Source organism: Cebus imitator, unplaced genomic scaffold (assembly GCF_001604975.1).
Source record: "Cebus imitator isolate Cc_AM_T3 unplaced genomic scaffold, Cebus_imitator-1.0 Scaffold451, whole genome shotgun sequence".
In the NCBI taxonomy this organism is placed as follows: domain Eukaryota; kingdom Metazoa; phylum Chordata; class Mammalia; order Primates; family Cebidae; genus Cebus; species Cebus imitator.
The window spans coordinates 1437820-1465238 of NW_016107766.1; the positions used below are offsets into that span (position 1 = coordinate 1437820).

At 47.6% G+C, this 27419-nt stretch overlaps 1 protein-coding gene across 6 annotated transcripts in view; it reads right to left on the bottom strand.

Moving 5' to 3' along the window:
• DAAM2 (dishevelled associated activator of morphogenesis 2) overlaps window positions 1-27419 on the bottom strand; it is a 117911-nt gene that overhangs the window by 43755 nt on the left and 46737 nt on the right. For 5 of the 6 annotated variants that reach the window (XM_037732504.1, XM_037732503.1, XM_017511767.2 and 2 more), the window contains exons 2-3: window positions 4550-4773; window positions 27-116 (exon numbers count right to left, since the gene is read on the bottom strand). In XM_037732504.1, coding sequence (XP_037588432.1) covers window positions 27-116; window positions 4550-4773 — 314 coding nt within the window. Of the gene's footprint in view, window positions 1-26; window positions 117-4549; window positions 4774-14434; window positions 14527-27419 lie in introns of those variants that run through there. The other variant, XM_017511765.2, reaches the window with a different exon arrangement.

Below are 27419 nucleotides of genomic sequence, written 5' to 3' on the forward strand. Positions count from 1 at the left end.
GCCGTGGGAGAGGTCAGAGAGGGCACCTTCTTCTTGCTGCAGTAGATCTGCCATTTCTTCTCAGGGGGCAGTGCAAACATAGCCTCCCGGTTTTTGTCAGTGAGGTCCAATTCATCCTGCAAAGACAGTAAGAAAAAATGTCTTGACACTTGGGATGGTTGACATTAGAACAGTCAGCCCTTCAGGAAATTACAGTTCCCCTAAATCAATCCCTCAGCCTACTACCTTCTCCACAAAGAGCAGCAAAGATATAAGGCATTTCTTTTCCTATGAGAAATACAGCCCCATCCCCTCGCCTCAATCAACATTATATGTCTTCTATTGCACTTCCTTCCTGCCCACCCTCAACCTTGTCTCTGCAAATCCACCCTCCTGCTCCAGGTCACCCTGTTCCCTGCCCATCTCCTGCACTGCTTTGCTAGCTCCTGATCCTCTCGCCCCGGTTTCTTGTCTTACATCCTCTGTCATTCTTAAGCTTGTGAACACCATAATACAAAGCCTAACAAAGAAGGAAGTTGTCTGCCAATCCAGTTCTGCCTCTCTCAGATTGTTGCCCCAAGCTTTAGGTCTACCTGTCCTTCGAATCTTTCCCCTAGAAATTCTCTGGCTCCCTGACCTCAGCATGGGCCCTAGCACAGGCTGGAGAGAGCTGGTGGGGACAAGGGGCTGATCAGAGCAGGATGGGTGAGCCATGCCCAGGGCAGCATCGCTCTGCTTCCAAGGGAGGTAGTGCCTGCTGGAGGCAGCCCCTCCCACTGCAGGACCACCAGGAGAACGCACAGGGCTCCATCAGGCCAGTCCAAACTTTCCAAGGTGCAAACTGGAAGTTTATGAAATCATATTTGGGGTAACTCTATAGGTATTCTGGGGTGAATTTAAAGGTTTTGCTATGCTAGGTAGCCTCTGAAAAGCTCTCTTTTTGAAGCTGCTTCTTCTATCATTCACGAGCAATGACAGGGCCCATCAAAGGACCAGTTAATGGGCCATGGAGAACACAGTGTGCTTTTTTTAAAAAATCAAAAGCAAAACTTGCATTAAGCATAAATTAAGCACAACAAAGCACATTACTAACCTTTATATTTTCAAATATAATAAACAGTGAAAACAATATCTAAGGAAGTATACTGGTCTTAAATTTTGATATCTGTAATCTTTTCCCTATACTTTTATTCAAGGGGCAATATTGACTTTCTTCTCTCAACTAGATCAGAACTGCCTAATAGAAAGATAACATGGGCCACATGTATTTTTAAATTTTTCTAGTCATGTTAAAAAATGTAAAAGAAATGGGTGAAGTCAATTTTAATAGTATGTTTTATTTAAACCAGTAAATCTCAAATATAATCATTTAAACACATCGTCATGTAGAAAATTAATAATGAGATATTTCACATTCCTTTTTTCAAATTAAGTCTTCAAAATCTGGTGTGCATTTTACAGTTACAGTTCATCTCAACTTAGATGAGCCAGTAGCCCCATGTGGCCAGGGACTGCCATTTGGACAGCACAGACGAGGATTATTCAAAATAAGACCCATCAGTTCACCTGCCTCTGGAACTAAAGACTCTTGCAGATTTCATCCCAAACACAAGTCCTTCCCTAGAACTGTTCTCTGTATATCCCAGGAAGTTCTTTGTCAAAATTCCCAGAACCCAGTTTGAGGTTTCTTTTCCACGATCAAAATCAGACATAAAAGAAAAAGGAGAGTTATGTGCACCTTACATTTCCCAGCACAAACTCTGCACCTCTTCAACCTCTGTGCCTTTGCTTACACAGTGAGTCCTACACCTGGACAGGCCTCCGAACCCACTCATGCTAAGGACCTAGCCTAATTACTACGGCACAGTGTTGGCCTCCTCCCACAAGCCTTCAGTAGACCTTCCCAGGTAAGAATAACCTCTCCCTTCCTGAACTGCAGCACAGCTCCATGTGAGCTTGTATTTGGGTCATCAAGACAGGTGTCTTTTCCCCAGTGGTCTCTATATCTCTAAATTAATGGTAGTTTGGCTCAACCCAGGCTGCATATGACTGACCGCTGACTCTCACTCCTTATCAAATCTCACTTCTTTTGTTTCTTCAGCAACAACCCTCCTGACCGGTCTCTCCTGTCTCACCCTATGTTCCTGCATGGGCTTCCTTGATGACTTCTCCTCTATCCTACCTTTAAATGTTGAAGTTCCTCAGGGCACCATCCTCCCTCACCTGTTCCCCAAGACTCAGTTATTATCTCAAACTCTCTCAAACCTGCATCCCTAGGCCAACGGTTTCTTGAGCTCCAGACCCTGGAGCCCAATTGTCTCCTGTATGTCTCTGCTCTGATGTACTTACATAGTGTTACTATGTGCCAGGCACTGTTCTAAGCATGTAATGTTCATTTATTTATAACTTATAACGACTCACTTTACAGATAAGGACACTGATGCACAGAACGAATGTGTGAATTGAATTCACCATCCCAGCCCCATAAGCTTGAATCTCCTCCATTATATCTTCATGTTTAGGGCCCCAACATCCATCTAACACTTCATGTCAGAAACCACGGTGTTCTTTGATTTCTACTCACTCTTTGATTCTAAGTCCTATTATCTTTTCTCCTAAATGGCTCTTGAATATGTCCATTTTTCTCCATTCTTACTGCTAATACTTTATTCTAAGGCACCATTGTCTCTAACCTATAGAATTGGGAGGCTAGAGCCCCCACATGGTCAACCCAGAACCCTTCTTTAACAGAGTACCTTGCATGGTCTTTTAGAAAAACAGATCGGATCACCTGAAATCTCTGCTTAACATCTTCCACTGCTTTCCACTGCCCTTAGGGTTTAATCCAAAAACTTCAGTTCTTCTGGTCTTCATTGTGTACCCCAAAAGGACCCAGAGACTTTCTGACTTGAGACTCACATATGCTGTGTCTTCTGCAGGAGACCCTCTGTCATTGTCCTAAACCCCATTCAATTATCTAATCATCTCGGTGGAAATGTCACTGCTCACAGAGGTCATTGTGATTTCTCCGAGTCTAGAATACAGCTCCCTGCTAGACACTCCCACGCCCCCATCCCCAAATGCTCCTCACCTCATCACATGTGTCCCAGCACTCATCACACTTGACTCAATATCAGTCTTCCCTACTAGGCTTTCACATTCTTGGAGGTAAGGGAGGTGTCTGATGGTTCATCACGACATCACTAGGACCCCCATACAGCCCAGCCCACAGAAGTCTTTCCAAGAAATACTGTTCACTTGTTTGAGAGACACCTGATGTCACTCTTCTTAAAGGCAAGACTTGTCTGACTCACCCGTGTTCTTGCTAAAGTGCATGCAAGGGTCCCTGCCCGCTGAAGATGCTCAGTAAATATCTATTGAATGAAAGAGCCAAAAAAAGGAACACTGCCCATCATGTCCTTCTTTCAAAACTCACTCTACTCAAGAAAACATCCCTGACTAACACTAATTGGGCTCCAGATGTGATTCTACACTAGCAAACACTTTGTCCCCTACCACCGCCCCTTCCAGAGGAAAGCTAAATATCGGGAAACAATGAGTTTTCCTAAACCTGATGTGACGAGGAAGCTGGACAACTTTTTCATCTAACCTGCATAATCTCATCTTACCCTCTTATTTAAAGAGCTGAATTGGCTTGACCAGGTATATCTATTAGCAAATACAAGAAGAAACCCACATTCCAACCACACGGCATTGTTTCTTTACTGGCTTACTAATGGCCCACCACAGAATGAGTGACCAAGAGCTAATGGTAGATGAGCTTGTACTTATGGCTCTTTACCAGGCCTGGGACCTCCCTTGGTGTGCAGACTTTGTCTCACCATCAGACCACCAAAGAGGTCTGGAATCATGCTTCTTTCCTAGTCTGTCTCTTTGTGGCCGGGCAAGGTATAAAGCTGCACACACAAGGGCTTCTCCCAAGGGCAGTCTGAGGGCTGGTCTGGGCGGGCATTACAGAGTCAGCATAGGCTGGCCCTGGTGTGAATGGCAGAGCTTCCGCCTGCCCCTTGCTAGGCACAGCACATAATCATCCCAGGCCTGAACTGGAACCCAAGCATGACACAGGCATTTTCACCTCCATGTTCCCAGCCAATCATCCCCTGTTCCGAGGTGCCCAGTGTCTCCCGACAGAATCCCGCTCTGCCCCTTCTTTGTGCCTCGGACATTAGAAGCTCCCAGGGAAACTCCAAAGAGCAGAAGAGAGAAAGGTGTCAAATGTGCTGATGTTCTTTGAGATGTCTCACCATCTTATTTTGCAAAACCCAGAGCTACTCCTTCCTATGATAACCCAACTACTGCACCACGTGGTCTATAATCCAATGCAGAGAGGAGAGAGGACCATTGTTCTGGGGACACACTTTATGGTGTCCTTCCCAGCAAGAGACTCAGCTTCCCCCACATAGCTGAGGTATCCTGGGGACCTACCTCCTCCCAAGAGGAATTTTGAGAGATGGAGGCCCCAGCACATAGGCCCTGCCCTCTGTCCAGCTCTGCCCGTCCATCCACCCTCCTCCCCGTTGTCACCGTCCCTCCCCACTCTCTCACTGACCACCAGCTCTGCGAAGCGGATGTTGAGCTCCTCTGTGTTTGGGATGGGGCTGGAGAACTCCAGGAACTGCAGAGGGTGGTTGTCCCGGAGGTTGATTTCGGGGATGTCACTGCCCCCGAAGCAGCACAGGAAGCCCAGGCCGTGGCGGCTCCTCTTGCGAGGGGCCATGGTCACTGCAGGCCAGGAGGTGTCAGCAGGCAGATGCCCTAGGTCCTCATTGTGATCTGGACAGGAAGAGAGAACACAGGGTGGTCAGGCATACGGTCAGATAGGCCAGGGCAGAGGTCACTCTGCCTTCATGACCTCTGTCCCACAGGCTGCAGGGAGCCCTCAATCCAATAGCAAAGGCCCCCCACTTCCTCCCACAGCTTCCATCTGTTCCCTCCAGCTCTTTCCACATGGAGGTATTTACATATCCTCCCAACCATGCCCTCTGAGTGTTACCTGCCAACACACTTTCACATTCCCCTTCCTTCCCCCTAGAGAAGGACAAAGGCTGGAGTCACTGAATGGGACTTCCAGGTGGCCAGAGCTGACTTTCCATGAATGTACAGACAGGACCGTATTCCCTGTCTTCTGTAAGATCAGCTTCCAGCAAGGCTCCTTTACTCACTGGATTCATTTCAGGGTCTGGGGATAACTGATTTGAAGGCACAGTCCAGTGGGGAGGAAAGAGGGGAAGAAGGCTGGCAGAGTAAACACTGAGCTAATGCTGTGGCATAGCTCCTAGAGCCTGGGTCTCCGGAGGAGGAGGGGATGGAATGCTACAGAGACTTGTACAGTGATCTGCTCTGTCTTCTGTACTCAGGCATGCTTGGATGAATGTGAAATAGCAACAGGCAGTGGTTCACTGATCCTTCTAGAAGGAAGAGGCCAGTTGTCCTCAGAGAGTTACCCAGGGGAATCAGAGTGAAGCCTGGGTACAGAAATAGGACTGATCATTGGAATGGCGTTTGACATACGGAATAAATCTGCTCAGGTTTTCTTTTCATACCAACCAAGAACAAAGGACACCGTTCTGTCCAGAGACCAGAACTGATGGATATTTAACAGCTGAGTAGTCATTGGAACAGAAAGGGTTAAGTCTCTGGCTCACCACTAAGAAAGCCTAGGCCAAGGATGACCAGCCTGAGAAGGAACACTACCACCGTCATTGATGCTACATGCCCTACAGATCAATTAAATCTAACAATCAGTACCCAGGCCTCCTGAGAGGCAGGACCATCCTCAATCACTGGTTCCTGACAACCTAAGGGGGTTCAGTAAAGAGACCACAGCTTATGCACCAAACTGCTACCTGGCCAGATTCTCCCCATCCCATACTTACAGATCTTAATTTTTTGGACATAAATTGGGGATTCTGTTTTTATCCCTGTTGAATATCATTGGTTTACAGTCAAGATACTTTAGAATTTTGATTCTTAGCTATCTCTCCTGGATTCAGATCATTAACAGATTAGAATGCCACTGTAGTCATCACCCACATCATTGCTAAAATGTTGACCACATCAAGGACATAGACCCTAATGATGTAGGAATACCAGGGAACTTTTGTCAGTATTCTCAGGGGACAGTCCTTCAACCAGCTCTAAATCTATGTGACTGTGCTCTCATCTAGCCCTCTTTTCTATAAAGTCAACATGAGAGATTTCTCCTAAAGCCCTGTGGAACGTCAAGATATGCTAAATCTATGACACTCTTTGAACAAAGCTCTAGAATCTTATCAAAAGAGAAAATAAGATAAATGTGGCATAATTTGTTCCTAGTGAACTCAAGGTAACTTCTAGAGAACACTGCTTTATTTCCTAAGTCCTAGCTAATAATTTAGTTTAATCTCATCTGGCCTCTCATACATCATGTTCTGTTTTAACTGTCATTCTAGAATTTTTTACCAGCTCTATTTTATCTTTTTTTATAAACTTTGTGACAGACTTTTTAGTAGGCCCAAGAAAGCCTCAAATAACACATTATGGAAGATTGCCTTGTATTATTGGTTATCTTTTTGCTGCTGGCTCTCACAAATATAGTGAGGGCTCCTGTAGGGCAGGGGCTGTGTTCTCCTGCTTCTTGGACAGACTTCCCCCGCCCCTACCTGCTTTTTTTTTTTTCCTTTTTTTTTCTGAGACAGTCTCCTGCTCTGTCTACCAGGCTGGAGTGCAGTGGTGCAATCTTGGCTTACTGCAACCTCCACTTCCCGGGTTCAAGAGATTCTCTGGCCTCAGCCTCCTGAGCAGCTGGGACTACAGGCACATTCTACTATGCCTGGCTAATTTTTTGTATTTTTGGTAGAGACGGGGTTTTACCGTTAGTCAGGATGGTCTCAATCTCGTGACTTTGTGATCCACCCACTTCGGCCTCCCAAAGTGCTAGGATTACGGGTGTGAGCCACCACGCCTGGACCCCATTTCTATAGCCAATAAAAGCCTTATGCTCCATGAGGGTTCAATAAATATCTCTTGACCAATTGGGAAATGACCTATGCTCATGGAAAACGAGGAAAGAGGGGTCCTTATTAATCAGTCAAAAACTATGGATGAAAATCTAGGCTACTAGCAACTGATAAGCAATCAAGAAACTTTATAAGGAAAAAGAGAACCATCCTAGAGGCTGAGGATAGGAGAAGCAGCCCACAGGCTAGCACAGCAATCCAGGGACGTGGCGGCAAAGACCTGGATTGCTTTGCAGGTAATCCAGGTCTTTGCCGCCATGTCCCTGGATGGAGTAGGCTAGCAGCAGAGTAAAACAGAGAGGAAGGGGACTTTGGGATTCCCTTGGGACTTGATAGCTAATGGCCAAGAGTGAGTAAGACAAAGCCTTGGTCTCTTCCCATTAGGCTTAGTAAAGCACCAACTCTGCCGTGAGATAGGGGTGGAATCCCTGGGGGTCCCCTGCCCATTGTCAAGTGTGGGATGATCACGTGGAATACAGACCAGATCCCCTTTGTTCCATCAGCCTCCAAAATGCAGCTGCAGCTGGTGAGCAAGACTGCTTTGTTCAGGGCACTAGGCATGGGAAGGGAGCTCTGAGAGGCAGTGAGGAGGCTGGGCTGACAGCACCACGGGGTGCTAAGGAGGGACAGGAGAACCTGTGATCTCTCTTCCTGCCTTTGATTCCCCAGCCTCTTGTTCCCTTGTCTCCCTCTTACCTTTCTTGGCTCTACCAGAGGAATCACATGTGGGAACAAGGGTGGTATATAGCTAGCGTACCTTGGCACAGTCTTACACCAGCTGTTTACAGCCACCACCGCTCTGACTGGCCGGAGCCTGTGCCATGCCTGTTAATTATTAGAGCATCTCCCCTGAGTACAAGGAGTGAGGCACAGTGGTCCTCAGGAGAGGAGAAGTAGACACAGACCCTGTGAACAGGAAGTACCATCCCCCAAGAGAAGGACCTCATGCACGAGGGGGCTGCTGCATGTGTGTCTTTTTGAGGGGCTGCGTGTGTGACAGCTCCCAAGTATGTTTATGCTCCTGAGGACAACGCCCTCCCAACCAAACCCTCTTAAGTCTTTTCTTGTCCCCCTTTCTTAAGGCCCCATCTGAACATCCAAGACTAAAATCACAGGATCTCTGCTGGAAGAGGCCCCAGAAATCATGTCACTTCATGGCAGAGATCCAAAAATTGAGGTCCAAAGAGGAACTGTCTTCTCTGAGGTCACAGGCCTGGGAACAGAGCTGGGATTAAAACTCAGGACTCCAGCAGCCAGGCTGTGGTCCGGTCACTGCCCAACAGACCTTGTCTCCCCCGTTAATGGGACTTTTCTCCCACCTTGCCTTCAGCTCCCCAATGGCCTCCCTCCACTAGAGCAGACCAATCTCAACAGCTTAGTTTAGAAGTTCCTCTAGAGAGCAGGAGAGGTTTACAGAGGCTCCGAAGGTCGCCTGCTTCTCCTTGTCAATAGGAGCTGCTTCTATCTTCTGAACCCCAATTCCTGACCCACTCCTGCTCTGACGCCTCTTTCACTCCAGCTTCCTAGTGGCAGGGCGGGGTGGGCAGCAGAGGTTTTGAAGTCGGGAAACTGGGATTCCCTCACCTTGGTTTTCTCAGCTGGTGTCCGTGAGTACTCTTTACCTCTTGGAGCCCCAGTTTCCTCATCTGTGACACCCTGATCACAGGGTCTTCTCCACTGGATTTCGGTGAGGAATATAGGAATTAGCAGAAGTGAAATGCCTGGAGCACACTGGGCACACACTAGGGGAAGCACCCACCGCCCTGCGGCAGGCCTCCAGCCCCATCATCGCCAGCAAGGGGAGACTCGGCCTGCCCAGAGCCTGCAACCCTCAGCCCTTCTCCAGGCAACGATGGGGCCGAGGCCTGGCATTCTGGGACTCTGTCTGGCCAGATTTAAGAAGTCACCCGGCTCTGCCCTCCTCTAGGACAGAGGAGCTGGGCTTTTCCCTGGGCTCTGAGCTATCTCTAGGTAGAAAAATAAACAAATCTTCATCACTGGCCCTGGACAGGGAGAGGGAAAGGTGAAGTGGCCTTAGCAATTCATTTCTGCAAAACCTCTTTAGAAGAGGAGTAATGAGGTTTCCACCTCGGAGGAGAATTAAGAAGCAATTGGAGAAAGGGGATGCAAAGACAGAAGGAAACCCAGTGGACTTGAACTCAGGCCAGAGAGATTTAAACTGCCCCCACCTCCACCCACTTTTCTCTCCACGAAAACTTCCCCAGCGCCAGCAGCTCCCTGCCCTCCACATCCTGTCTCCTTGCTCCCTCCCCTCTTCCTGTGGGGATGAGGCCCCCTCAGGACTATTAGTCCCCAAGCACAGACCAACTGGCCTAAGACATCAGACCATAGGTCACAGCCTGTTAAGCAACGCCTCCCATGGCTCCAGCCTGACCGAACCCATCACAGTCAAAGTTCCTCTACATTGCAGCAAAAGCACATTACTCTTCCCAGTTCTGTCACTCCCCAGCAGGGGTTCAGCAGGCCACAGTGTTAGTCTCTCTGAGCCTCAATTTCCTTTCTGTGCAATGGCAGGGTTGGACTAAAGACCTCCAAGGACTTTACTAGCCCTGACCTTTCACACTGCCTGTGCAATCCTATTCCCAAAGGCTTCCCAAGGGGCTGTCCTTAGCCTGCACTGAGCATGTCCCCCACATTGCTCTCCAAGCCAGGAAGGACTTCCTACCACTTGAGCTCATTCCTTCCATTTGGTTGGTAAGGATGCAATCCTAGCCCTTACCCTCAAACCCTAACCCCTAGCCTCTGCACATACCAGCTTTTACATTTCAGGACTTCAAAAGCCCCACATCATCAGTGCTTATCCCTGAGTCTTACACAGAAACAGAACGATACTAACACTTGAAACTTTTCTATGTGCCAGACATTGGCTTCGTCTACATTTTATTCCCCCAACAACTTCTGAAATAGTTGGCTTTGCTTTAAAGAACTTATGGAGAATAAATACCAAAAACGCAAATACAAAAACAAAAGCCACAAAGGCTGTTGTTCAGAGTGGTTAAGTAGCTTGCCTAAGGTCACACAGCTAGTTAGGGACACAGCCAGGATTCAAACCCAGGACTGTCTGACTCTAAAGCTGTAAACCGCTAAGCCATAAGGCACATGTCCAGGAAGTCTGCTCAGAGTTTTCTCAAGTATTATAAAGATTCATATTCAATAATTCACGATTCTGCATTTCCTGTGAGCTGGGCCAGGTGTTTTGACAGGTGGGCAATCTCATTTCAGCTTCACAACGACCTTGTGAGGTGGTTATTATCATCTCCTCTTACCAATAAAAATCCTGATGTTTCAGGAGCTGTTACATTGCTTGGTCAATGACACCCAGCTGCTAAGAGACAGAGCTAGGACTCACAAGCAAGTGTTCTCACTCTAAGCCTCGTGGTCTTGTCACAGAACCAAAGCTGACTCATGAGCTCTTCCTCTAGCTCTTGGGGACAATGCTATGGCTTTGGGACATTCAAATTGCCTCCTATCTTCTCCCTCCAGACAGAGGAGTAACAGGACAAGGACATGGTATTGACTACCTCTCCCTGGCCACTTCCAAGGTACCTACTGGGAACCAGGTACTGTACTGATAATTTTCTGCATTATCTCATTTATTCCCCCAACTCTACAATAATATCATGATCCCTTCTTACTGATGATGACATTAAGAGTCTCAAAGGTCAGGCAAGTTGCCCAAAGACCAAGTTTTAGAAAGTGAAAGGGCTGGGTTTGAGGACAGTAGTGTCTCATTCAAACACATGTGCTTTTGACCAGCTTGAGCCCATGTGTTGAACCCTGACCTGTGATGAGGGCCCAGGAGTAAACAAGGCATGATCCCTTTCCTAAAGGTCTCCTTCTAGTAGGGGAGCAAGAGGAGTCCAGGCAGTGACAATGAAGAGAGTTAGAGAGTGAGGTGTTTGGGAAAGCATTGAGAAGGGGGACCTGGTCCAGCCTTGGAGGTAGGGAGTAAAGGGGAAGTCAGGGCAGGCTTCCAGGAGGAACGGATTTGAGCTAACCTTGAAAGAGAGGAGACAATCAAGGAACATTACAAGGGGAGGGAGAAGGTACTCCAGGCAAGGAGAACAGCATAAGCAGAGGCACAGAAGGAAGAGCATGGCATGTGTGAGCACAGAGTCCTGACCAGTGGCTTTATCCTTTGGTGGCTAAATCAACAGGCAAAGGAAATGGAAAGGGTATGCGAGCACCCTGGTTTGATGGCAGAACTGCAGGCATCCTGGGGAACCTGCTCCTTTGCCCTCCTCTCCCCACCAGGTCCCCTGGGGCTGGGGCTGGGGCTGGGAATGGGGCCTAGAGCTTCCCAGAGCTGCTGCATGGAACATAAGGAATGTAAACCATTTCCTGCTCCACAGGCGGACGGACGTTGCTCCCTATACGCTGACCCTCCATATGCCATGTGCTGCTGGGCGTCACCCAGGAAATGGCCCCAGGCCCAGCTTGGGGCCTGGCTCTCAAAAGGAAGAGTCTAGGCTTTTCCATCCCAAGTGTCCCAAGTGACACTACCAGACCCTCTGCCCACCCATTTCCCCACTGTCCACCTATACTACACCTGCTTCCACCCCAAGCCTCTGCAGTCCATCTCCTCATGCTGGTGGACAGCAAGCAGGCCTGGGGGTCCCTCTTAACTCTAATCCATCTACTTCCTCCCTGAAGCTGCTGAATTACCATCACCCAGCTCTACCCTACATGCTCGGTTGAATTCTGTTCAACATCAACTCTAACCAGGTGACTTCAAACAAGTTATCTGGCCTCTCTGAGCCTCAGTTTCTTCAGTCGTAAAACAGGAAATAATAATAGCAAATAATTCATAGGGTTGTTGGGAGTATTTAATTAGTTAATATTTGTAAAGCATTTGGAACAGAGCCCAGTAAAAGTAAAGACTATTATTACCTATACAGATACGCTGCTACTCTGCTTGTGAAGATACCTGAATGTTGATGGTATTACAGAGAGTTTTCTTTCTGTAATTTCATTAGTTTTACATATTACTATAGGGCTTGGCAGATATTACAGGGGCCAAGTTCAGCCCACAGTCTGTTTTCGTAAATACAGTTTTATGGGAACAGTCACGTCCATTCATTTAAGCATTGTCTGCAGCTAATACCATGCCACAGAGACCGTATGGCTCACAAAGCCAAAAACACTTACTATCTGGCCCTTTACAGAAAGACTGCCAATCCCTGGATTACTGGATTGATTCCTATGCAACTGAAAATATCCAATTATTTTTAGCGCATACAAATACCAATTTCATATGATTCCACTTAATATATCATACTGGCTCCTCACTTGTCCTATCTGACCCATTAAATTGAGAGCGCTGCCCTCTAAATCCAGCAATTCCAACCATAATAAAGATATAATTATCATTTACTGAACAACTACCATGTCCAAGGTTTATCTCAAACTTTCATCTTCCCTGTTTACAGACGAAGAAACTTGAGGCTCAGAAGGACGCTAGGTGTGAACCTAGGAACTCAAACCATGTTTCCAGATGCCGCTGCTGCTCTGAACAATCTGACTTACTGACTTATACTGTGAGACTCGGGCAGGGCTGGAGAAGAGACAAGGAGCACTTTCAAAAATAAGCACACGCTCTTTCCAGGATTTGGGGAGCTATTCTTAGCAGCCGCCTAAATTACGGTTTCCCCCTGTGCTCTGGAAAAGGCAGAGAAAGCAAAAGTAAATTCTCTCGGCCTCTGAGTCCCCTCTGTGCAGGCCTAGGGGTGGGAGACACAGGGAGGCATCGCTGAGACCCAAGAAGAGGAAGGAGAGAAAGGAACATCTTTCCAGAAAAGTGAAACTGAAAATCTCTCAAAGTGACATTTCTCAAATTTGGGGGTGAGGCCGGGGGTTGAGGGTTTTCCAACTGTTTTTCTCGTTTTGAGAAATGATAGAGAATAAAGGATTCTTTGAATCACTAGGGCAGTAAACAAGCAAATGGTAGTTCTCCAAGGTCATGGTCAAGCATTAATTAATTCATTCATTCATTATTTACCCACCCACCAAGTAAATGCAACGTATAAAACAATGTTCTGGGTGTCTTAGATGAGGCTGACATCAGATCTTAGGATGTAAGGGAGGCAAGGAGGTGCGGCTCCAGGCCCTGGGACTACAGGTGGAGAAGAGTGACTTCTGGCTGGGGGGATGTGGAACATTCACCAGAAGAAGTGTCATCAAAGCCGAGCCTCAGAAGAAGGGAGGGTGTCAGCACATGCCAGGGGACCAGGGGTTGTCCAGGAAAGCATTCTCAACAAGCAGCATGCCAGAATGAGAACCTGGCACCAACGACAGCCCAAACAAATGAGAAGCTCCAGGGTGATTCCCACTGCGCCTCTCAGGACTCAAAGAGGTGCAGTGGGAACCAAAACTACAGCCAGAAAAAGGAGGCCCTTGAGTGACAAGCAAAGCAGGAAGAAGCCATTGAAGAATGGGCTGCTTGTGGCCGATTAGCTCACTGACTTACAGTAGAGGAGAGAGTTTTTAAGGTCTGGGGTTAGAAGAGACATTTCTGGTAGCACTGTATGGGTGGGAAGACATGTGGGAGAAGTGGAAGAGGGGAAGAGTTAGGAGGCAAGTCTGTGTGTCTGGGTAAAAGGGAATGAGGCCCTGACCTGCCAAGAATAGAGAGGAAGGGGTCGATGCTGGTGGTGCCATGAAGGGGTGCTGACACGTGAGTGAGAGGACGAGGGGCCGCACACGCAGAGCAAGGACCTGCGCTGATGATGAACTTGGGGAGTGTGGGGAGCTCTCTGGGCAACAGCTATGAAATGAAAGAGAAGGAATTTCAGTGCCCATGTCGTTGGTACCCATTAGAGCCAGAAGTCTGGGGCTCCTGGCCAAAGGGAAATCACCTTATAGAGGAGAACCAGAGGCCTCCCCCATCTGCTTCCCCAGAAGCCAGGCCCCTCTTCTGGCTCACACAGATGGGTCTGCTGTTACTGAAAGGTGCAGAGAAAAAAGCCTCCAGCTTTCCTCCGTGCTCCACTCCCAGCTCTCCCACCAGGGCAACCCATCACAGAGGGCTCAGCACCATTCCACAGCCCAGGGCTGGAAGAAGCCCCATTGGCTACGATTCCTGGTCCTCCCTCCCAAGGTCCCAGCACAAACAGCATTATGTCACTCTTGAGGGAAGGACCTCAAGGTTCTGTCAAGCCAAGCCCACCCTAGAAATCTAGCAGGGCCTGTGCACATGGTCCCACCTAGCCCCCGGGGCTGCACCTTCTCCAGAACAAGGTTCCCTTCCTGCCTTTCTACCAGAAAGGCCCTGCTCCTGCCTCGGGACCCACAGGCAGGGTCCATCTCCTCAGGGAGGGCAGATTCGGATGGGCAGGAACTGGGGGGTGGGATGCGAGCTGAGCTGGCCCCTGGAAGGCAAACGTGGTTGAAAACACAGATCCAGGGTGACGCCTTACCTCCTCCTAAATTTTGTGCGTACATTTTCACCACTTCATTCATTCTTTCAAACAAATATTTGTTGGGCCCCTAAGTACCATGCTAAGAGCTGTAAAAATATATAGGAAGCATGAGTTCAGTCTGGTTGAAAAGGGAGACAAATCAATATAATGAAATGTGGACATGGTTATGATAAAGGAAGTCCGAATGTTGGAGGAAGAGCTGCAGAACTGCATCGTCATGGGAGTTCTAGTCCACCCTGAGCCCTCTGCTCATAAACACGGGTTAGAGGGGGCATCATAGAGCGGAATGAGCGCTGGGATGACTCAGACCAAAGATCAAGAACAGAAGTCCAACCCAGGGTTATCGGTGCTGTAAGAGACTGAAAACACCTGGAATAGTAAAACATAAGGATGGGTTAATACAGGTCAGTTAGAGAGAGAGAGACAGATGCACACCTGTATGAAAGCCTGAAGTAATTATCTTTGAGTTGCTAGGGCTTGGGGTGATTTTCTTAATTTTTCCAAATTTCCTACTATGAGCATTTATTATTTTTCTCAGGAAAATAAAAAATGTTGTTCTTAAAAGAAGAACCCTAGACTAGGAACAAGGGGACCTAGGTTTGTGTGCTAACGCTGCTCTACGAGCCTACCTGAATGACCTGGGGCAAGAGAGCGTAAGTACCTTGGGCCTCGTGTGTAGATGAGCCAATCAAACTACACATTGTCTAAGAGTCTCTTCTTCCCCTGTCACCAGGATCTGTGTCAGACAGTGCATAAGGTGTTAAATGATGCTGTTTGAATGGAATCCTAACCCATAAGCTCCCTTTAGTTCATCATTCACTCATTTGCTCATTCGTTTATCCGACCGCCATTGATTTTTAGCACCTACTCTATGCCCGGCACTGCTCTTGGGGCTGGGCACGTGCAGGTAAACTCATCAGACACAGCTCCTGCCCTCACAGAGCTACAGTCTCCCAAGCTCAGAGACCCTTTTGTCGTTTGTCTTCAATCCCTAATGCCCCATCCTGTGACTGATTCTCACCACCTTTTTCTCAAATGCCTTGGATGCATTTGTTTCATTCCCAAACACCAGGCTCCAGACCAGCCCCACATGATCACGAGCTGAGACCAGGGCCAACCTCTCTTTTCCCTCTTTCCCAGCCACCCTGCAAACAGCTCTCTGGATGATGCTTCCAGAGTGATTCTGCATTCCTGGGTTCAGCTGAATCGACAGCAGCCTAGGGCCCTTGGGTGGGTAAGAACAGGGCACTCACAGCCTAGGTCACACTCCAGAAATTTCTTAGAGGCAGACGAGATGGCAAAGAGGACTAGGAATGGAGTTTGCAGGACAAAGCATCAGGAGGGATGTGGATGGAGTGGGGTCTAGGAGGGACCCTGAGTCCTTGTGCACTGGACAAGCACAAAAGATGCTCACTAAAGATGAGAGGAGAGAGGGAGGAGGAGGAGAGAGAAGACAGGAAGTCACATCTTCGACTCCACAGGTGAAGAGGTGGAGAGTGGTAAGTGTGCATAGTGTGTATGTGTAGGGGGTATATGTATATGTGTGGTATGTATTTCTGCATGTATGTGGTATGGTGTATATTTATGTATGTGTAGGTAGTATGTGTACTTGGGTGTGTGTGCATGCATGGTATATGTATGTCTGTATGTGGTATGGTACATATATGTGTGATGTGTGTGGTATGTGGGAGGTATGTAGGTGGCGTATGTATATGTGTGGTGTGCGTATATGTGTATTTGTGGTATGGTGTGTGGATATGTGTATGTCTGGTGTGGTGTGGATATGTGTGGTATGTGTGGTGTGTATACATGTATATGTGTAGTATGGTGTGGATATATGTGGTATTTGTGGTATGTGTATGTGTGGTGTGATATATATGTGTGGTATGTATAGTGTGTGTGTAGGTGGGGTTTGTGTATATGTGGCATGTGTGTAGTTGGTGTATGTACATGGATGGTATGTGTATATGTATGTGAGGTATGATGTGTATATGTGTGGTGTGTGCATGCATGTATAAGTGCTGTGTGTGGCGTGTGTTCAGGTGGTGTATGTGGCATGTGTATGTGTGGTATGGTGTATGTATGATATGTATGTGTACTATGTGTGTGGCATGTGTGTAGGTGGGGTATGTGTATGTGTGGTGTGTGTAGGTGGTATATGTGCATGTGTGTATATATGTGTATGTGTGGTGTGATGTACATATGTGATACGTGGGTGGCGTGTTTGTGCACGTGGTTTGCGTGTAGGTAGGGTATGTATCTGTGGTGTGTGGGGGGAGTGGCATATGTGTATGTGTGGTGTGTAGGTGGTATATGTTCATTCACGGTGTGTGTGTAGATGTGGTTTATATGCAGGTGGTATGCGTCTGTGCTATGTGTATGTGTGGTGTGATGTGTCTGTATATTTGTGGTATGTCTGTGTAGTATGTTGGTGTGTATGTAGATGGAGTGTGTGGTGTGGTGTGTGTATTGTATGTGTGTGGTGTGCATATGTGTAGTGTGGTGTGTGCATGTTTAGGCGTGGCATGTATCTGTGGTGTGTGTACATGTATGGTATGTGTGTGGCGTATGTGTGGCATGTATGTGTAGTATGTGTGTAAGTGGAGTACATGTATGTTTGGTGTGTGTGGAGGTGGTATATGCATATGTGTGGTGTCTGTATGTGTGGTGTGATGTTGTAATGAATGTGTGTGTGGTGTGCATAGGTCAAGTATGTGTATGTGTGGTGTGTGTGTGTAGGTGGTGTGTGTGTATGCATATGCTTGGTGTGTCTTTGTGTCTGTGCTGTGGTGTGGTGTATGTGTTGTGCAGTGTGTGTACATGTGGTGCATATGTGTGGTGTGTGTGTAGGTGGTGTATGTATATGTGCATTTCTGGTGTGCGTACATGTGTATATGTAGTGTGTGGTGTGTGTATGTGTGGTGTGTGTATGTGGTATATGTGTGGCATTTGTGAGGGTGGGATAGGGGGGTGTGTGTGTGTAGGTAATGTATATGTACATATATGGTGTGTGTATATGTGTATGTGTGATGTTATGTGCAGAATGTATGTAAATGGGGTTTGTGTACATGTGGTGTGGTGTGTGTGGTGTGCACGTGGGGTATATGTGTGGTGTGTGTCGTATGTGTATGTAGGGAGTGTGTGTAGGTTATGTGTGCGCGCTCTGTGTGGTATGTGTGTGCTGAGTGTACAGATGGGGTTTGTGTGTGTGGTGTATGTGTGGTATGGTTTATATGTGTAATATGTGTGTAGCGTGTGTACATGTGTATGTGCATGAGTGTGATGTGTGCGTGGTGTATGGTGTCCCTATTTATGGTGTATATGCGTGGTATATATGTGATACATAGATGGGGTTTATGCATGCATGGTATGAGGTTTGTGCACATGTGGTATGTGTGTGATTGTGGTGTGCGGTGTATACACATGGTATATGTATCGTGTGTATAGATGGGGTTTGTGTATGTGGCGTATGTGTGGTGTGTGGTGTGTGGTGTGCTTGTGTGGTATATACACATGGTATATGCGTGATGTGTGTGGAGACAGGGTTTGTGCATGTGTGGTATGTGCACAATCTGTGTATGGTGTATACACATGGCATATGTGTGATGTGTGTATAGATGGGGTTTGTGTATGTGTGGTGTCTATGTGTGATATGTGTGTAGTGTGGTATGTGTATGTGTGAGGGGTGCATGTAGATGGTGTTTGTGCATGTGTGGTATATGTATGCGTGTGGTGTATATGTGTGGCATGTGTAGTGTGTGTAGATGGGTTTTGTGCACATGTGGCATGTGTGCATGGTGTATATGTGTGGTATGTATGTGATATATGTATGTGTGTGGGGGTGTAGGTGATGTACATGTGAATGTGTGGTGTGCATATATGTGTGTTCATCTCCAAAAAGCAAAAATACACATTCTTGTACCCACTTCCAAGTCTAAGTAGAAAGATGACCCAGGCAACTCCCCAAAGTATATGAGAAGAACAAATAGTAAGATTACTGAAAATCAGCCCCCATGCCAATTTCTAATCAGCCCGCACTTTGTTTAGAAAGTAGTTGCCCAATCATAATATTTAGGAAATGCAATGTCTTTTCCTCTTTTTCCCATAAACCGCATTGTGGCCTGGGAGCAGAGACCCATTCAAAGAATGCTTACATCCACCACAGACTGGAGACTGAGTATCCACTATGCATTTCACTTAATCTTACAACAAACCAGAGTGGTCAGAATTTTCAACCGATAAGGACCCTGAGGTTCAAAACCAGGAGACAATGCCCAAACTGGGGCTCTTCCTGTAATACACTATTGCATTCCAACCCAGCTTCAATTTAGCTCCAGGTGTGTGTGTGTGTGGGGGGGTGCCCAGCAGATGTAACTGGGTTTCCCTTGGGTGTATGTTACAATAGGGCATACCTCCTCCCAACCCCCTGCCTCTGCTATTTGAAATCAGGGTGGTAGGTTTTAGCTGCATCCCCACTGAGCCTGAGATAGAAAAAACAAGTTACTGACAATAATGTATCCCAAACTATTCCACGCTCCACACTTTAAAACATAAATATTTTGCATATTTCTAGAAAAGAGAATACTAGTATTTACTAAAAGCTAGACTAAGCTCAAACTTTTATACCTATCATTTAAGTATCCCAACATCCTGCAAAAGTGGTAATATGATCTCCATTTTTACATATAGGGAAATTAAGGCTCAGAGAAGATCAGTAACTTGCCCAAGTTAGTAAAGTTGGTAAAACATGTGCCCTCAGTCTGACGGATTCCAACATTCAGATACAGCCTTCCCACTGTAAGCAGAGCACAGCTTGTAAATGGCAGCATCTCTGTACACCACAGGCACCCCCACAGCCATAGCACCTCCTGTGGTACACATCCCATCTCTTCCCCATTTCCCCATCCCAGCACACAGGAAAGAACTCAATGCTTGCATAACGAAACCCCGTCCCTAGTCACAGACAGCAATTGGCCCCAGCGTCTCACCACACACTTAGTCACAGAAAGATCCAGGCTGTCCTGTCCTCAGCCTCTTGAGTATTCGAGCTGGGCATATTCAGAAGGGCCCTGCGCTTAAAGCACTGCTGTTGCAGTCTTGAAACTTTTACTAATTTTTGAACAAGGAGTCCCGCATTTTCATTTTGTGCTGGGCCCCGCAAATCATGCAGTTGGCCCTGCCCATCTTCTCCGGCAGCCAGCATGGGCAGTCTTTCCCAGGAAGAGCGGCCCAGCTGGCCACTCCCTGTGTGTTTCCAAAAATGTTACCCACAGTCTCTGAATGGTCAGGACTGAACAGAGACAAGTTACTTTAATCTGGAGTGGCTTCCTGCTCAAGTGGCCCTGATCTAGATCTCAGTAACTTCTGGGCTACCCTTCACCCTGATCTTTCTTCCCCATCACACCCAACTTCTCCACTCCACACTCCCTGGTTTCCAGCCATGTTGACCCACTCACTCCTCCTTAAATGCACCATTGCTCAAGGGACTGAAATTCCTAAAGGGCAGGGACATTTTTATCTCTAACTCCCCCCACAGGGCTCTTTCCATACACACAGCAGGAACTTGATAAGAGCTAAAGGATTAAATGAATTGCTACAGTGTTATCTGTCAATTAAAAAAAATACGTTTTTAAAAATGAATTGCTTGGCCGGGCGCGGTGGCTCAAGCCTGTAATCCCAGCACTTTGGGAGGCCGAGGCAGGTGGATCACGAGGTCAAGAGATCGAGACCATCCTGGTCAACATGGTGAAACCCCATCTCTACTAAAAAAAAAAAAAAATACAAAAAATTAGCTAGGCATGGTGGTGCATGCCTGTAATCCCAGCTACTCAGGAGGCTGAGGCAGGAGAATTGCCTGAACCCAGGAGGCGGAGGTTGCAGTGAGCCGAGATCGTGCCATTGCACTCCAGCCTGGGTAACATGAGTGAAACTCCGTCTCAAAAAATAAATAAATAAATAAATAAATAAATAAATAAATGAAATAAAAATGAATTGCTGTATTTCTTGAATTCTTGACCCTATCAATTATAAGACAGATCATCAATGTGATGACATGACATTAAGCATACACGAAGCTTGTATATCCTTCTGAAGTTAAATAAATAATAAAAGCAGGAGACTATTTTAGCTTTGAAACATAGTAAAGAATAGACTTGCTCATTCTGCATGTGGGTTTTCAGCATTATCCCGCACTCCAATTTCATGCCCACCTCCCTTGCTTCCTCCCCATCTTCTCCCATCCATCCTCACTGCAGATCCCAACTTCCCCAAGCAGCCTTCCTAACTATTTCAATCTACCTGAATTCTCTTAAATAAACTCAAAGCACTTTTTGTCCACTATTTAAAGAACACTTCACTGTATATTCATGGCACTTTATGTTATTTGATATCTTGTATTCATTTGTTTTTTATTTTTACTTATTTATTTTTTGAGATGGAGTCTGTGTCCCCCAGGTTGCCACGCAATGGCACAATCTCGGCTAACTGCAACCTCCGCCTCCCAGATTCAAGTTATTCTCCTGCCTCAGCCTACAGAGTAGCTGGGATTACAGGCATGCACCACCACACCCAGCAAACATTTTTGTATTTTTAATAGAGACGGGGTTTCACCATGTTGGCCAGGCTGGTCTTGAACTCCTGACCTCAAGCGATCTGCCTGCCTCTGCCTCCCAAAGTGTTAGGATTACACGCGTGAGCCACTGTGCCTGGCCATGTTCATGTTTTTTATACCAATTAACATCTCCCCCATCTAGACTCTGAGCCCACAAGAATAGCTCCTGGCACAGTGGCATGTCTGCAGCAGTTCCTCAGTCCTCCGTGAGCTTTTCCTGAATGAATGACATCTAGGGGCAGTGTGTGGGAAGAGGCGGAGTGGAGAAAGTGGTTCAATCCCCAGGAATGAACCTTCATGGCCAACCCCATGACTCAGATCCTTCAATCCATGAAGGAATCCAGGCCATGGCCAGACACCCTCAATAGGTGTCTCAAGTGAGTCTCAGCAAGCAGGAAAGGAATGCTTCTTTATAAACCTGCATGGTTCAGTCAGATCTTGGAATGCTCAGATAAATGCAGGATGTTTTCATTTGTTTGTTTCATTTCTGTTTTTAATTTCCCCCTGCTCACTGTCAACAAAAGGCATCTTACATGTAAAAGGTATGAGATATTTTTCCTCTGTGTGTTTTGAGGGATGCTTTCTGTAAAGGAAGTGAGACTCTGGCTCCAGGACTTCAGGCTACAGAAGCTGAGATTTCCTCTAAGCACGCAGGGCAATCCCCAAGCCATGAGAACAGTCCTTGAATTGACTCCCCATTTCTAAATTGCCTTTCACCCCGGACATCCCTGCAAGCTCTGCCTCGATTATTGCCACTGAAGGAATCCCCCTCCTGAGTGCCCAGTGTCGAAGCCACTTACCCATCTCATCCTGGAAAGTGCACTTTGCTGTGTGCTGCCTCTTTCCATCCAGTCACCCCTTCAGAGGCCTTTTCTCAGTTCTCCCTCCTCAAGTTGTGAACAATGTGAAATCTGATCCACCTGCCCCAAGAACTCCACGCTCTCTTTAGCCTCTTTGATTCAGCTGGAGCCACTCAGGTTGGAGCCCCTCCCCTCCCAGGAATCCCTCCAGGTAGAGGCCCTCCCCCTGGAGCCCCGCCCCCCCAGGAGCCCCTCCCTGGAATCCTGCCCCTGGACCGCCTCCCCCTGGAGCCCTTCCCCAACTCTTCCCCAAGGAGTTCCCTCCCCCTGGAGCCCTGCCCCTGGAGCTTCTCACCATGGAACCCTCCACCTAGGACCCCTACCTCCTAGACTCCTCCCCCTGAAGCCCCTCCCCCTGGAGCCCCTCAGCCAGAACACCTGGCAAGCCTCACTTCCTGCTGGAAGCCTTCCCTGCCTTCCTTCCTCCTCCTCAGCATCCTGTGTTTCTCCCATAATCAAACATCAGGCAGATCTATTGTTTCCTGAATTACAGTCACTCTCCCTGGGCTGCGATCTTGTTAGGTCAGGGACAGTGTCACAGTGTAACGGGAACCCTAGTGCCCAGCACAGAGCCTGGCACATAGTAGACAGACCAGGGCTTTGGCAAGGTGCAGATCTTGGATGTCTGGGCTTATCCCTTATCTTCTCCCCTCCAAAACTCCCTCCATCCCCTTACCTCAGACTAATTCAGCAACAGTCACTCCAAAATTCTCCTTTTCGCATCTCCAGCTCCATATTTCCAACGATCTACATTTCTATTCAGATGTGCTTATTATGCTAGTGCCACCAACTTCCCCCACAACTGATTTCTCTCCTTTCCTTCCCCCTTCGGACCACCCTGAACTTCAAAGAGAAGCATCTTTAACTCTTCCTTTGTCTTAAATACTGTTATACGGCAGGCATTTTATATGAACTATCTCACTTAATTCTCACAAGACAACTCTTAAACGTATTAGCATCTGGATTTTAAGGATAAGGAAACCAATGTTCAGTGAAGTGAAGCAACCTTCCCAAGGTCACAAGCACAAAACTGACTGAGCCAGGATTAGAGGCAGCTTCTGACCTAGCTATCTTTTTTTTTTTTTTTTTTTTTTTTTTTTAGATGAGGTCTTACTTATTGCCCAGGCTGGCGCGCTGTGGTGCAATCTCGGCTCACTGCAACCTCCGCCTCCCAGGCTCAAGCAATCCTCCTGCCTCAGCCTCCCAAGTAGCTGGGACTATAGGCATGCATCACCATACCTGGCTAATTTTTGGATTTTTTGTAGAGGCAGGATTTCGCCATGTCACCCAGGCTGGTATCAAACTCCTGGCCTCCAGTGGCCTGCCTGCTTCAGTCTCCCAAAGTGCTGGGATTATGAGTGTGAGCCACTGCACCCAGCCATGACCCAGCTGTCTTAAACGCCCATTCTTCTCCCCCAATACACACACTCCAACACCCACACACAGTTCTCTATTTTATAGATTATCCAGTCTTCATACTCGGTCGGTTCTACTTAGAGATGCTTCCTGCACCAAGTCTGTGCTCACCTGTGTGAACACTGGGCTTCCCTCACTGTCATCTGGGAGACTGGCTGTGCAGAGCCTCCTGCAATTAGCTGGCAGTGTGGTGGACTCACCTCACACTTGCTCTGTAAGCCTGCACATGCTCTAAGCTTGGAACCACTTCTCTCAGGTATTGTCCTTTCCCGCCAGCTTGGCTGACCTCCAGCCCAAGCTAAGGCTGACCCCTTTCTGCTAGACTCCATTTGCACCCCTCTCATTTCTCCTTTGGCTTTTCCCTAAAGTCAGAGCTCACCTGCATTTTGTTTTCATTGAGCGCTGGTTATCTTAAAATTTGTCCCTGGGCCAGCAGTATCAGCATCACCTGCAAATTTGTTTGAAAAGGTAGCTCCATCTTCATAATAATAGCAATCATAATCCACAGCTACAATTTATCCACGTTTCTTCTATGGGCCATGCACCTCCCTGGGTGCCTCTGTGTCCTCCTTCAACTCACAAGAAAAACGTGAGGTCATTATTACTGTGATCTCAAGTTGACAAATGAAGACACTGGGCCCCAGAGAGGCTGAGTAAACCAGGCGAGGTCAGACTGTTAGCTGTTGGCAATACTGCCTAGAACCCTGACAAGCCTCACTCAAAATCCCCGTGCTCCTCTCTCACCTGCCAATCTTCTGCAAATCCCTACCAGAAGGCCTCCACGTGGACTGACTTGAGTGAAGCTGTGATTAGGGAATTATCTGTCAGGCATGGGCTGGTGGTAGAGGTGGTTGGAGACTGGGGGGTCCATCCCACAGGGAGAGTATAGGACTGATCAGAGGGGGCCTGTTTTGATTCCGGTGCAGCAAACCTTTACTGACCACCAACTAACTGGCTTGAATATGCAATCTCATCAAATTCAGCAGTAACTCCATAAAATATATGGCATTGGGGTTTTGTAGGGGCCATACATAAAAGTTTCCCCTTCATGCTTGAGTTCAGGACCAATTGAGAAATAGACACATGAAGCTTCTGATAGAGGTCAAAACAGCAGCTATGTTTCTGATAGAGCTGCTGGGAGGATATGGCTTCACTGGCCAAATGCATTTCCTAATATTCCACCCATGAATGAGGCCAATTCACACATCCAATCCCTGGCATAGGACAAGACCATGGACCTCCCCATAGGAGCAGGCTCCTGACCTCACTGCCAAGAGCCAGTCAGTTGCAGCCATCCTGCAGGCGGCAGACCCAAGAGGGGCAGGGAAGGCAGTTGGCAGGCCCAGCTCATAACTTTTCCCAGAGTCACCAGTTGGAGACGCCTCGGTTCTTCCCTTGAGGAAGTCATGGGGAGGGAGAAGCCTGAGAGTGGGCAGCAGGGTTCTCCACCCACATGTACGTGTACTCATGCCCCTGGCCCACTCCCAGAGACGTTGACTTAGTCTGGGAAGGGAAGGAGTGGGCGTTAATATTTTGTAAAAGTTCCCCAGGTGATGCTAAGGTGCTGAATATGGACGATCACAGACGATCCTCTCTTGAAAACCAGAAACCAGGGCATTGCCTCTAGAAGGGATGGAATTGTTCCTACGTTACAACCATGGAAAAAAGTGCTCAGGAAGCTTGAGTATCTTGCCCAATGTCCAGAGCTAGTAAATAGAATAGTAAGGATGAGTAATGGCAGCTAACAAATGGGCTTTCCCCCAATTTAGGCCACCCTAAATTGGAGGAAATTTGTGAGGAAGCCTCCACACTTGGAGGTTTGCAGCCAGGTTGGAGCCAGATCAGCTAAACCAGCCATTCGTGAGCTTCATCGTGCATCAGAATTTCCTGGAGAGCTTGTTAAAATGCAGATTGCTGGGCCCCACTACGGAGTTTCTGACTTAGAGAGAACATTCTGTAGCTGTAAGAAGAGATGACCATGGGGCTTTGGAGTGAGGCATACCTGGGTTGTAGGTACTACTTTGCCCCAACTAACAATGTGACCTTGCCTGCTTTACTTGACCTCTCTGGGGCTCAGTCTAGGAGTTAACGTCCACTGACTTCATTTGTCAACTAGAGATCACAGCAATAATGACCTAACGTTTTCCTTGTGAGTTGAAGGAGGGCACATGAGGCAGCTGGGGTGGTGCATGACCCATAGTGGAAATGTGGATAAATTGCAGGTGTCATTTTTGCTGCTGTTATTTAGGGATGCCTTCTTTAAGAAGGCTGGGGGGAGGTTTGGGATGCCGGAAAGAATACCAAGAGATAGAACACCAAAGTGCGAATGAACTAAGTCTTAAAGGATGCAGGGACATGAGTCAGAAATGGAGCAGAAGCCAGTGCACAGAAGGGAGGATGAGGGAATCTTGTTCAGAGGGGAGGTCTGCTGCGAACCTGGCCAGCAGAGGGGCTGGATTTTGAAGTCACCCAAAATAGAACTTCCTTCTCTCAAAGATTGCAATCCATGTTTTCCCCTACTCCTCTTCTCTCTGGGCCACACTCCACATGCCTGTGTCCAGACTCATTTGTTAGAACTTCCCCCCCGGCCACCCCACCTCCAACCCTGCCCTAGGGACTCAAGGAATCTTAGCAATGTCTCCAACTCCAAGTTCTGGAGGAAAGGAGGCAAAATATAAGGGGGGAAGCCCCCTCTCTGGGCCTGTGTCTTTGTATGACTTTCCTCAGTCCCACAGACTTCCCTTCTCCCAAGTCAGGGCCCTTCCAAGTCAGCATCAGCCTGGCCATCTCATTAGAGGTATCCAAGCCAAGAGGGGAATCCACAGCCTTCTTCCAACCACTCAACCACAGAGCCCTCTCTGCATCTTCGCCACCCATGCCCCTGCCTCTTTCATAGCTATGCTCGATGCATATCCCCTCAAGCCTTCCCTGATGTATCTCACTGGATGGCCAGAGTTCCTTCCTCCATATGTTCATTCATTCATCCATTCATTCCACAAATATTCTCTGAGCACCAACTCTGCGACCTGGCACCAATATGAAAAAGGACACAGTCCTTGCCCTCCTGCAGGCTAAAGAAGAGAGCACTAGATCTGGAGTCCAGATTTGTAGGGTCCAGCTTCTGTGAGCCGCTCCCAGCTGGTGCAGAGATGAGAAATTGTAGAAGTAAACAACATAAGATATAGAGATAGAGATAAGAGAGTTTGGGCCTAGGGGTCCACTGCTACCCAAACTGCAGAGACCAGCAGTGGCCCCGAATGCCAGGACACTCTCACTTTTATTGAGTTGCAAATCTAGGGGCAGGGTACGTAGGGCATGGCCTTGGTGGTCAGAGACTAGATAGGGGGTGGCAGTGATCGGGTCAAGTATATCGCGTGTCATTCAGGTAGGGGCTCAGGAATTTCTGGTACCTTAAGTGAGGTAAGGAGCATAATGCATCAGCACCTTTTCCATACTTATGAAGAAAGAACCAAAACATTAAGATTTACATTACTATTACTGATTATCTTTTCTGAGACAAAAGTAGCCAGGTGCAGAAGCAGGGTGTGAGAGTGGACATGGAGCGTGACCACTGGAGCACAGCATCACATAGAGACAGTTAAGCCCCCGGATGTCTGCGGGCCTCCCTGACAGCCATCAGGCCTTACCGCAAGAGCTTGGATAAGCGGAGTTTTCTCCTAACTTCCCCAGGAAGGAGATGTCTCGGCCATTTTGGACACCTCCTTCCCTAGCTGGTTAAACAGCGGGCGCTTTCACAGTGCTAGCGCTGCCGCACGGCCGAGGCGCCCTCCAGCAGCCCTTATGCGGGTGTGACAGGGGGCTTAGAGCATCTTGCCTTAGTGTCATTCATTTCACAATGTCACCCCAGGTTCACACTTCCTGAGAGGCATTAGTAAAGGAATTAAGATCGCCTATGAATAACAAATAACTACTAAGGTTATATTTCTAGTTACTTTCTTCTTCATTATTTATATGAAAATAGGCTGAGGCCTTTTGCTCTAGCCTCAGTGCTTATGGGATCTCCCCCATAGACAGAGTTGGGGGCTCACATTGTCATAAGGAAAAAATGGAGCCCCATTTCATGTTCCTCGAGTTT